The sequence below is a fragment of the Cydia strobilella genome, chromosome 5 (assembly GCF_947568885.1).
Source record: "Cydia strobilella chromosome 5, ilCydStro3.1, whole genome shotgun sequence".
NCBI lineage: Eukaryota > Metazoa > Arthropoda > Insecta > Lepidoptera > Tortricidae > Cydia > Cydia strobilella.
Window position 1 is genome coordinate 21,868,710 of NC_086045.1, and position 12,324 is coordinate 21,881,033.

Below are 12,324 nucleotides of genomic sequence, written 5' to 3' on the forward strand. Positions count from 1 at the left end.
ATACATAAAGGTGGTACATCGCGGTTGCGACACAGTCTTCGCACGGACATCATTCGTTGTTGTTGTTCCGAGTGACATTGGCACGATGATCGCGTACAGAATAGTGTTTTTGGTTGCGGCATTTTGCAACGTAAACGGCGAAGACGCGTATTTGCGTAAGTAATTTTGATATTCAATGATATGCGTGTTAGAATTAACTTTAGTGTAGATAAGACAAATAACATTTTACAATGACTATAATCAAGATCTAAATGGTGGTAGGTAAAGAAATCTCAAATCACAAACCTTACTTTACAATAGCAATAGGGTATTCCACAATTTTTTATTAATGGTATCAGGCGATCAGGTTTGTTTTGAGAATCAAATGTCGGTATGGGACTCATTGTCTTAAAGCAATACAAAAGTCATAAATGATAGTCAAAGTCTGACACCCGCACTTTACTGACGAAACGCTTCTAACAAATTGGCATTACATGGTGCCGTCAGCATGTAACGTCGCTATAGATTGCTTAGAAGCCGTGGAAAACAAGGAAATTGCGATTTTGTCGGTGAAATATTGCGTTTATGTATATTGTTGCAATACAATATAATTTTTGATAACATGTAAGGAATCGAATGGTTCCATTATTTTTTTCCTATTGGGAAGCAATTTTTTTTTTAAACTGAAGTCTTGTATTTATTTATTATTCCCATATATTTTTCATTTTTTAAGTTTCCAATTTATTGTGATAAATTGCCCATTTTCTATTTATATAACTAGATTTTGACGACCGGTCTGGCCTAGTGGGTAGTGACCCTGCCTGTGAATCCGATGGTCCTGGGTTCGAATCCCGGTTAGGGCATTAATTTGTGTGTTGAGCACAGATATTAGTTCCTGAGTCATGGGTGTTTTCTATGAATTTAAATATTTATATATTATATATATCGTTGTCTGGGTACCCACATCACAAGCCTTATTAGTTATTGAGCTTACCGTGGGACTTAGTAAATTTGTGTAAGAATATGTCCTACTGTAAATGTGATTTAATATGTGTTCAAAACGCGAAAGTTTTAAATGTTATAATGTCCTATAATATTTATTTATTTATTTTATTTTATTTATTTAGTTATGAAATTGAACATGTGGAAACAACGGGGTCCCTTGTTTGACATAATTATTGATAGTCATAATGTAATAATTGTCATATTATCATTAGTCATAATTCAAAAACTTAACTTTTCAGGATTTTCCTCGGGTTATCCTATAGATAGGTTAGGTAATAATTCTGTTTTTTTATTCCGTAGACTAAAATGACATGTGGTACTAAGAAATGTCATGTCTTACACATGAATCCATCCATCCATCGCCATCGCCCTACGCGAAAACATTACCATCCTCACCACTTAGATGGTTGGCAGTCCTCAACTGTACGTTTCTCTAGAAACTTCCTGCCTCGCACAGCTAAACTGTGGAATGAACTGTCGCCTGCGGTATTTCCGGACCGATATGACCTTCAAACCTTCAAGAAAAGAGCGTATTCCCATCTTAAAGGCCGGCAACGCACTTACAACCCCTCTGGTGTTGCGGGTGTCCATGGGCGGCGGTAATCGCTTTCCATCAGGTGATCCGTCTGCTCGTTTGCCTCCTATTTCATAAAAAAAAAAAAAAAAAATGAAACGTCATTTTAGTCTACGGAATAAAAAACAGACTCTAGGTTAGGTTTGTTTTATGGCAATCCTGAAAAGTTACGCGTTTCTGAAAAAAACCGAATTATGACTAATGATAATATGACAATCATTACATTATGACTTTCAATAATTATGTCAAACAATAGAGAGCCGGAAACAAAACCCTATTAGTTCATATTGCAAAGCACGTCTCTTCTTTAGACATATACAAAGTTAAGGGCTGATAAATCTAATTTTCTGATTAAACCCTTATCCCTTATGAGGGTACCTACTCATTTTGTGAATAACAATAATTGTGCCATTTTCAACCAAAAGGGCATTGTCGCTTGTCAGTAAGGCGCTTTTTCCATATAGCTTCAATTAGAAATCAACCTTATGGACAAGCGACAATGTGGTACCTTTTGGTTGAAAACGTCACAATTATTCTCAGCAGTGACAACTATTGTTTAAAAATCTGTGTATGAAACGATATACCATTTAATCCTCTACGTTAATTTCAAAATACAAAATATAAATACAAAATGTTTATTTCAGAAATATAATATATAATAGTGTTTCATTACACTTATGCTGTCTCTCACACTAGGGTACAGGGCATGGCTTTTCCTGTGGGAGAAATAATACCTACGGGTACATTAATACCTACGGGTACATTAATACCTACGGGTACATTAATACCTACGGGTACATTAATACCTACGGGTACATTAATACCTACGGGTACATTAATACCCACGGGTACATTAATACCTACGAGTACATTAAAAATAATATCGGTTAGTGGAAACAATGTGGTTTGAAAAAAAAAAGTAATTATTTAGTCAAAAAATATAAAATTTAAAAGAGGTTCAGAGTCCGGCTAACTCCAGGAGTTGAAAGAAAACCATTGTTTTACTTGTAATTGTAAAGTTTAAAAAAAAACGGCCAAGTTAGAGTCGGACTTGCCCACCGAGGGTTCCGTACTTTTAGTATTTGTTTTTATAGCGGCAACAGAAATACATCATCTGTGAAAATTTCAACTGTCTAACTATCACAGTTCATGAGATACAGCCTGCTGACAGACAGACGGACAGCGGAGTCTTAGTAATAGGGTCCCGTTTTTACCCTTTGGGTACGGAACCCTTAAAATCGGTAACTATTTGACATAATGTGCCTAAGTATGTATAGTACCTACTTATAAATATTATTAAATATCTCCCCTGACGCAGCGTCTTACGTAAGCGAACAACTCGCGAACGCGAAGCGAAGCGTTTTTTAGAACCATAGGTAGGCTCTTAAACCTACATATCTACGCTACGCTAGTAGATGAGCTATGGGCGATTTCTGAAATACCTATTTCATAAATTGTGGTATTTTCTATAAAAAGGGACCTTATTGTCGACGCCATTATTAGCGATGCTCCGATATAAATACAATGCCGCGCGAAGCTGGGCGGCGTAAGCGCCATCGACAATAAGGTCTCTTTTAATAGAAAATGCCCCAGTTAATTAAATACCTAACTGAAATGTTTTAAGTTTCCAAAGGCAACATTCGATATTGTTTTTATAAATATACGATATTCAAATAATTGTTAATAACGATATTTAGGTAATAATAGTACAATGTTTTATATTTGCAAAACAATACAATGTGTACAATGTTGTATGAAGTGGGTTCAATAATAATAACAAAATCCATTCTAGCAAATAAAAGCAAAAAAAAACACGTCTTCATAATATCAATGTCATAATGTCACAGAATTAATAATATAAAAGTTTCGAATTCCTTACTTGTTGTTTTCTTATTTTTTCGCAACTGTATTAAAAAACGTCGTTCGATACACGTGCGGAAATGTCATTCTTCACTTGTCCCGAGTCTTGCCACTCGCCTACAGCTTGTGGCAAGATATCTCGGTACTCGTGAAGTATTGACATACTTTCCGCACTAGCATCGAAATGTACTATTAAACACGGAGGCCACTTATGATAAATGAGAAAATTAAAGAATAAAGTTTTTCAAGCTATATCGCTTTACATATCAAATGAAAGAGCTCACTGTGAGAATTTCAAACATATCATCTTCCTCGCGTTATCCCGGCATTTTGCCACGCCTCCTGGGAGCCTGGGGTCCGCTTGGCAACTAATCCCGAGAATTGGCGTAGGCACTAGTTTTTACGAAAGCGACTGCCATCTGACCTTCCAACCCAGAGGGGAATCTAGGCCTTATTGGGATTAGTCCGGTTTCCTCACGATGTTTTCCTTCACCGAAAACCGACTGGTGAACATCAAATGATATTTCGTACATAAGTTGCGAAAAACTCATTGGTACGAGCCGGGGTTTGAACCCGCAACCTCCGGATTGAAAGTCGCACGCTCTTACCGCTAGGCCACCAGCGCTTTCGAGAATTTCAAACATATTTTTTTTTGTGATTTTAAAATAATCAGTTTTGAAATTATTTAAGCAAATAGGCAAAAAATTACCATTCCCCCCTTTATCTCAGAAACTACAGTCTAAAATTTTGAAAAAAATACACAAAATAGTTATTTACCTATAGATGACAGGAAAACCTATTAGAAATATGCAGTCAAGCGTGAGTCAGACTTAATTACTAAGTCTTTGACCCGACCCCCTACGCTTTTAAAAAAAATGTTTTCTCCGAAACTACTTGACCAATTAAGTTTAAATTTGGTACACGTATGTAAGTTTGTGACCCAAAGACGGGCATTTAACGCAAACAAATGAATTTTAAACATGGAGGCCACTTTTGGGGGGTAAATGAGAAAATTAAAAAATTAAGTTTTTCAAACTATATCGTGTTAGTTTTACATATCAAATGAAAGAGCACACTGTGAGACTTACAAATATATATTTTTGGTAATTTTAAAATAATTAGTTTTGAAATTATTTAAGAAAATGGCCAAAAAATGACCATTCCCCCTTTCACTAGACTTATATTGACCGGGATATAGACCGTGATTACCTTTTGAATCATTCAAAACTCATTCCCCCTTTATCTCCGAAACCACTGTCTAATTTTTTTTTTATATATACAAAATAGTTCTTTACCTATAGATGACAGGAAAACCTATTAGAAATGTGCAGTCATCACACAAATAAATGTCCTTACCGGGATTCGAACCCAGGACCATCGGCTTCACAGGCAGGGTCACTACCTACTAGGCCAGACCGTGACGAGCGTCGCGTTATGTCTGTTTTTGTATGGCATTTGGGACAGCGCGCCAAGCGGGACGTTTTGGAAACTTAAAATCCCATACAAAATGACGCTTAACGCAAATACATAGACGCCTATCTTAAATACATAGACGAGAGGTTAATAAAACTTGGCTATTAGGTACCTACTTAATTTAAAAAAACTCACACGTCTCATTACGCGATGGGTGATGGATGACAATGAGATGGAAATCGATTTCCTCGTAGTCAGTCAAGGTTTCAGTTCCCGTCTCGTCGTGGGGCTATATGGAACCCGTGGGGGTATTTAAAATGTTACACACATATATAGGTATAAATCCTCTATTATATATATATATTATATATATATAAAAACCGCAAATTACGGCCAGCATAAAGATACAAATTTCTTATCCTTAAAATAGTTATTTGTGCAACAAGAGAGGAAAGTTGGTTTTTCTTGCGTGTCCCGAGAAAGCGAAAGATTCTATGTTAGAATCTTGAACGTAGCGAGGGACTCAAAAACACGAGATGTAAAATAACTTTGCTCTCGTGTTGCACACATAATTTTTCACCTCAGTAGTGAGAACATATTAAAGGTTAAAATGTATTTCGAATTAAACGGAATAATACATAGAAAAAAAATGAAGTGGCAGTTCATGGCCTTCACTAAATTAAAAAGCTACTTTGTTTCACTCCCTGGAGTGAGTTTCCTTGCTCCCTGGAGTGAGTTTCCTGTGACGAAAGTAGGTTTGTTCGAACTGCTGAGGTGAAAATGTTATTATTTCGTAACAATGACGTTGATATCGAGTTTATACTCACTACACCTTTTAAAACAAAGTCCCCTCCGCGTCTATCTGTTTGTATGTATGTATGTTCGCGATAAACTTGAAAACTAGTGAACGAATTTTCATGCGGTTTTCACCTATCAATAGAGTGATGCTTGAGGAAGGTGTATAATTTGTTAAGGTTTTGTGTAACCCGTGCGAAGCCGGGGCGGGTCGCTAGTGATATTTTAATTTCGTACATCTCTGAAAAACAAAGGAATTAGATGTAAGCTTATTTCTAGTATCAGTCGAAATTAAATGTCAATAGGGAATATTACGCGAAACTATGCGCAGGTGCCGCCACTACCACAATCTGAAGGTCTATCGCGAAACAAGAAAATCCAATTTTCGTTATCTAACATCTCTGTCACTCTTGCACATTAGAGCGATAAAGGAAATTTCGGATTCGTGTTTCCCGGTAGATCCTCTGTAAACAAACCGCCTTGATTCCAAAAATGTCATATTTTATTATCTCTGAAAACTTGTCAAAAACCTGTTAAAGGTACAGTATGTATAAGTTACTTTATGATTTACTTAACAGGCTAGTGTTGCACTCTGGTGGCAAAAGCAGAACATTACAATCATATCCCCTATTGCAAACAGTGTGCATATTTGAATAGGTACCTATAAATATAACATTTCTCGGAAACTATTGTACGTACTTTATTACAAGTAAATCGTAAAAATCATTACCATACTACAAAGTTCAAGCAATGATCATAAATAGCAATTGCATGTGAACTTGTAGGTAATAGCCAATTATTGTAAACTATATAGTAGGACTTATGATATATGTACCTACTTGGATTGACTCAATTTGGTAGATAATGTATTTCCTAATGTGGGTTTTTCTATAAAAATGAGTTCTTAAATAAACGCCCTACGAACAACACCGTGTCACAGATTATATAATAGTTCTTACGAACAGATACTTATCTCTCAAAGAATACGCAAATACCTACCGTTTTGATACCTACACAAAAATACTAGGTTTTCCCGAGGGGCTACAGTATGGGGTTCTTCAAAAAAGGAGTGTACAGGTTTTTAAAGGGTCGGTAATATCTCTGGTGTTGCAGGCGTTCATAGGCTACGGTAACTGCTTACCATCAGGCGGGCCGTATGCTTGATTGCCACCGACGTGGTATAAAAAAAAAAAAAAAAAAAATACAATGGAGTGACATTCAGCGCGCGACTCCTCACACCCCACACCGCGCGCACCGGGACAACTAAATTCATTCATTTACAATTGTTTTACTTTTATGTACTTAATGTATGATTTTTTTTTTCCTTCTCTAAGGGATCTGTTACCAAACTTGATTGTGGCTGGTTTTAGTGTAGGTTTTAGGTTATTTGAATGCCTCTTTTGCGACAGTAGGTATTGCGATTATAGATTCTATAGAAGATACCTACCCACTTAAATACAAGTACCTATAAATTTTAATTCTTGTGAAGACCGGTCCTCTCTAATTCGATTGATCAAACTAACATTAGAACTTGCCATAAGGTAGGTATAGGTAGGTAACAGCATATCGTAAAATAGCTACATATAAGCATGTTTGAAGTTGCAATAATTATAATATTCCGTTTATGCGTTAGTGTTTGCGAAAATATTTAAAAGATGTCCCTGCAGTAACCGCAGTGTTTACGCCGTTTTATAAACCGCGCAATGAACCCAGCAAGAATTAGTTTTAAAACTTCGTGTATTTTTAAACCAGATAGAGATGATTGTTACACAATAAAGAAAAATTATAGAGAACCCATGAATAGGTACACGTAGATATCTAACTACAAATTTGTCGTAATAAACACTAAATGTTTAATTAAAGAAATTCAATAGTAAATACCTACGTAACTTGAAATTAGTTGAAATTATCATAAAAATTGCCAGTGCGGCGCGCGGTGACGTGCGTGCGTGAGCGCGTGTGACTTGTGTTTATTTGTTTTAGCGTTGGGACGTTGGGAGGGTGGGAAAATTAATTTGCATGTAAAAAATACGCAAGTGTATAACGGGTTAGCTCTGATTAACTAGCACGTTATCGTTTCGCGGCGCAAAGTTATATTTTTGTATTAATTATTTAGAAATATTATGTATGAGAAAAAAATTGAAGACTTAACGACTACCTTTGATATGATTCCAGCGTCGTACATCAAACAATGCGGCTACAACGACCCCGACTTCGCGTCTTGCGTGCAGCAGCAGGTGGTGCTGTCGCTCCCGCAGTTCACTAAGGGCATCCCGGAGCTTGGGGTGCCTTCGATAGACCCCATCAACCTGGACGACATCATCATAGACGGCAACGGGCTGAAGCTGTCCTTGAGAAAGGCGCAGATGCATGGCCTTAGCACCGTCCACGTAACTGATCTCAAGTAAGGATATTTTTATATATGTGACGTTTTCAACCAAAAGGTACCACATTGTCGGTTGTCGTTAAGGTTGATTTCTAATTGAAGCTATATAGAAATAGCGCCTTACTGACAAGCGACAATAAGTATCCTTTTGATTGAAAATGGCACATAATTATGTATGTTTGATGCTGGTAAACCCAATCCACTCATTAGAAATAAATTATTGTCGCTATCAATTTTAAAAAATTGGAAAAGTAAAAAGCACCAGTTCGCGAAAACTATCTTTCCGCACGTTAAACAGCTACGTAAAGTAGCACTTTTTGAGCAACTGTATTAAAAAAGAATGTTTCCTTTAAGCAGAATGAGCTAACTTAAGGTTTTGAGGTACTTTCCCTCCAGGGCCCATTTACTAAGACTCCGCTGTCCGTCTGTCCGTCTGTCTGTCACCAGGCTGTATATCATCAACCGTGATAGCTAGACAGTTGAAATTTTCACAGATGATGTATTTCTGTTGCCGCTATAACAACAAATACTAAAAAATACGGAACCCTCGGTGCGCGAGTCCGATACTGTATGTAAAGTTTCATAGTAAACCGTTGATAAGGTTCAGTCGCTCAAATGTGGTTGGCGCAATTTAGCAACTGGCCCTTAAACACGCAGTGGTAACTTAATAAATTTACTATATATAGTACAGTCACCATCAGATATATCGGAGCCGCCAAGGTGCTCACAAATATCTGAACACGCCTCTATTGTCAGGGCGTTAGAGTGCGTGTTCAGATATTTTTGAGAACTTCGGCCGCTCCGATATATCTGATGGCGACTGTACTTATATATAGTAAATTACTATATATAAGTACTAGATACTTACTCTGTAGTTTGTATGGTTCACATCATATTATATCTTCACAAATCAACATAAACCAAATAATTTAACCTCGTAAGGTAATGTGCACTACAATGTACACTGTTTCAATTTAATTTGAACCTTACGCTAACTAAATTAAGTAGCATTTCTTTTGTTTCAATGTTTTCTAAAACAAACGAAAGTCACCCTAATCTTCTATACGACAAGGTTCAAATTCAAAATAGGGAAACTTTGTATAGTGGGCCTTACGAGGTTAATAAGGGGCAGTTCTTAGCAGCATGAGCATTATCTACAGTGCAGATACAATGTAAAAAAAAAAATAAAAAAAAAAATCATTTATTCAGACGAAATAAACCCTATCTTACATTAATTTCTTCTGCCAAACTGCATGACAGTTTGTTGGCAGAGGGGACTCCCTTAAAACAGGTGGGTAGTCTTATCTAATTACATACTATAGGTAAGTTAAACATAGCCTACTTAGGTACATCTTAGTGTTTACGGTAACTTCAATTTAACTTTGTCTAACAGAAACATTTTTATTTTACGCTTAAACATCCTAAATGACTTACATTCCCTTATATCATACGGTATATCATTATACAATTTGGGGACCAGGTACTTCCTACTTCTTTTTCCATAATAATTATTACCACACGCCGGAACCTCTAACATTTTTTTACTCATTGTTCTTGTTAATCTAGGGCGATTTATATAGGTTTTAAACTCATCTTTACCGAACTGCTCCAGCGCCAGCAACCTCCCCACCTCCTCATGCACCGGCAACATACGGCATTCCACAAATAATTCTTCATAGTCGCTTTTTTTGCAGCGAGTTTTAGTTTTTTTATCGACTAATAGTTTCATAAAGCGTATTTGTAATGATTTAATCCTGTCTAGATAAGTTTTAAATGTCCTACCATAGCATGCCAGGCCATAAGAAAACAGAGAGTCTGCCAGCGCATAGTATAAGGTAAACATCGTGGCCCTGTCCAATACATATTTTAACTGGTGCAGTTTTACTAGTACAGTTCTTAATTTGTCACATAATTTATTGATTAGTATGTAGTACATTGTAGTGCACATTACCTAACGAGGTTAAATTATTTGGTTTATGTTGATTTGTGAAGATATAATATGATGTGAACCATACAAACTACAGAGTAAGTATCTAGTACTTATATATAGTAACTTACTATATATAAGTACTATATATAGTAAATTTATTAAGTTACCACTGCGTGTTTAAGGGCCAGTTGCTCCATTGCGCCAACCACATTTGAGCGACTGAACCTTATCAACGGTTTACTATGAAACTTTACATACAGTATCGGACTCGCGCACCGAGGGTTCCGTATTTTTAATACATCATCTGTGAAAATTTCAACTGTCTAGCTATCACGGTTGATGATACAGCCTGGTGACAGACGGACAGCGGAGTCTTAGTAAATGGGCCCTGGAGGGAAAGTACCTCAAAACCTTAAGTTAGCTCATTCTGCTACATACTATGTAGTATGGGTAAAATTGATAATAATAACATATTTTAGAGGTGTAGTGAGAAATTCCCAGTAATCTTTGTCTGTAAATATGTATTATTATTTGGCGACTCGTAATAACCCGCCTGTACTTAACCTTTTGATGACTATGTACCTTCAGAAATTCAGAACCTACTCAATTACTTTAAAATTAGGGTGTATTTTCCTCGATACAACAGTGTTGTAAATTATAGACAATTAATGAGCTCAAGAGCAAGTAGCTACTATAATTAGATGCAGCAAACTGAACATTGATTTCAGTTCCCGTTAGCTATTCATGAAATATAAACAATTTAACGAATTAAATCGCTTATAATGAATATAAAATATATCCCGACGTTTCGGACCCTTTACAGCGTTCGTGGTAAACGGATAGAACTGGTTTATTTTTTATTACAGCAGTTTTATTGTTCATTCTTGCCTTTCTCATAGCCGTAGCGCATGCTTAAATGATATAGGAACGTAACCGCAAAAATTTAAGATCTAGAATGATATCATGATTACGAGGGCTGCCTTTTAAGTTGTGTCGTTTGGAAAAACTAAAGACAATTTAAGTGTTCAATGGTATTTATTGTTTTTCAAAGTAATCACCGTGATATGTAATACACTTTTTCATTCGATCGAACCAGTTTTCGAAACACTTATTCCAGTCCGACGTCGGGGACTCCAAAATGGCCATTTTGTATGCCTCAACCGCTTCTTCACGCGTCTGGTACCGTTGACCACGAAGTCGTTGCTTGATTTTTGGAAAAGTAAAAAAATCGTTAGGGCTAAGTCTGGACTGTACGGCGGGGGTGTTCCAGAATTTCGACGTTTTGCTCTTTTAAAAACGCAATTGTTTGCCGGGCGGTGTGCGAGCTCGCATTATCGTGGTGCAGTCTTATACGACGTCTTGGGTTATTTTTTCGAAACTCGCCGATGACTTCTGGTAAACAGACAGTGGTATACCAGTCAGCATTAACCGTTTTACGATCCTCGAGCACGATGGTGGCAACGTGGCCACTTTTCGCCACAAACGTGGCCACCATTTTTTTCGAAGTGCTCCGTGAGCGTATTACTTTGGTCGGTTTTGGCTCATCTTGGAACACCCAAACAGTCGACTGCTGTTTAGAATCGGGATCGTAAGCATATATCCAAGATTCGTCACCACTGATAATGTCGTAAACATGTTTCGAGTTTCCTCGGTTGAATTGCCGCAGAGTTTTGCGACACCATCGAACGCGAGCCGTTTTTTGGTCTTCACTGAGTAAATGTGGTATCCAGCGTGAGATCAACTTAATATTGTATTGAATCGATAGTATATTTAAAATGAGTTGTTTAGCTTGCGACTTGAAAATTGAGAGAGGAGAACTATTGAGTTGCTCAAAATGTAAAGATTGTTATCACTTTAAATGTTTCAACTACACCTCGGCCTTTTTAAGGGAGCATGGAAATGAGTTGAGAAAGATTTGGACATGCCCTAAATGTGATAACATAACGCGCAGGCGTCGCGACGATAACACACCTGCGTCCCCTGCCGGCCTCGCCGGTCTGAGACAACATATGCATGCTTTAGAAGATACAAATATGTCATTGGATGAAAGTAACGTTTCATGTTTGGGGGACACATTGCCTACCGACATCGTGCATAAGGAGATGTTGATGGAAAGCGGCCTGCAAAGCAAATATGAAAATTTCGACAATAAAAGTTGCAAAATATCAAACCAAAACGAAATAACAGCAACTATTCTTACAGAACTTAGAAGCTTTCGCTCTCAAATCACAGTCAAACTAGAACAACAGGAGCAAAAGTTCACCAGTCTCATTCATAAAATAGAAACTAGTATATACGAATTAAACGATAAATATACGACCTTGAAAAATGACATCGACAACATTAAAACCATCACGGACCAAAATAATATAGAAACGGGCA

The 12,324-nt window shown here is 37.0% G+C and overlaps 1 protein-coding gene and 1 long non-coding RNA gene across 2 annotated transcripts in view; one reads left to right on the forward strand and one right to left on the reverse strand.

Annotated features, from left to right (window-relative positions):
* The window catches only part of LOC134741630 (circadian clock-controlled protein daywake-like), a 25,509-nt gene continuing 13,185 nt past the window's right edge, over nt 1-12,324 (forward strand). Inside the window, exons 1-2 of the mRNA XM_063674483.1 lie at nt 1-155; nt 7,802-8,030. Coding sequence (XP_063530553.1) covers nt 86-155; nt 7,802-8,030 — 299 coding nt within the window. The 5' untranslated portion in view covers nt 1-85. The remainder of the gene's footprint in view (nt 156-7,801; nt 8,031-12,324) is intronic.
* LOC134741642 (uncharacterized) overlaps nt 10,959-12,324 on the reverse strand; it is a 5,510-nt gene continuing 4,144 nt past the window's right edge. The window contains exon 2 of the long non-coding RNA XR_010127893.1: nt 10,959-11,683. This is a non-coding gene — a long non-coding RNA (uncharacterized LOC134741642). The remainder of the gene's footprint in view (nt 11,684-12,324) is intronic.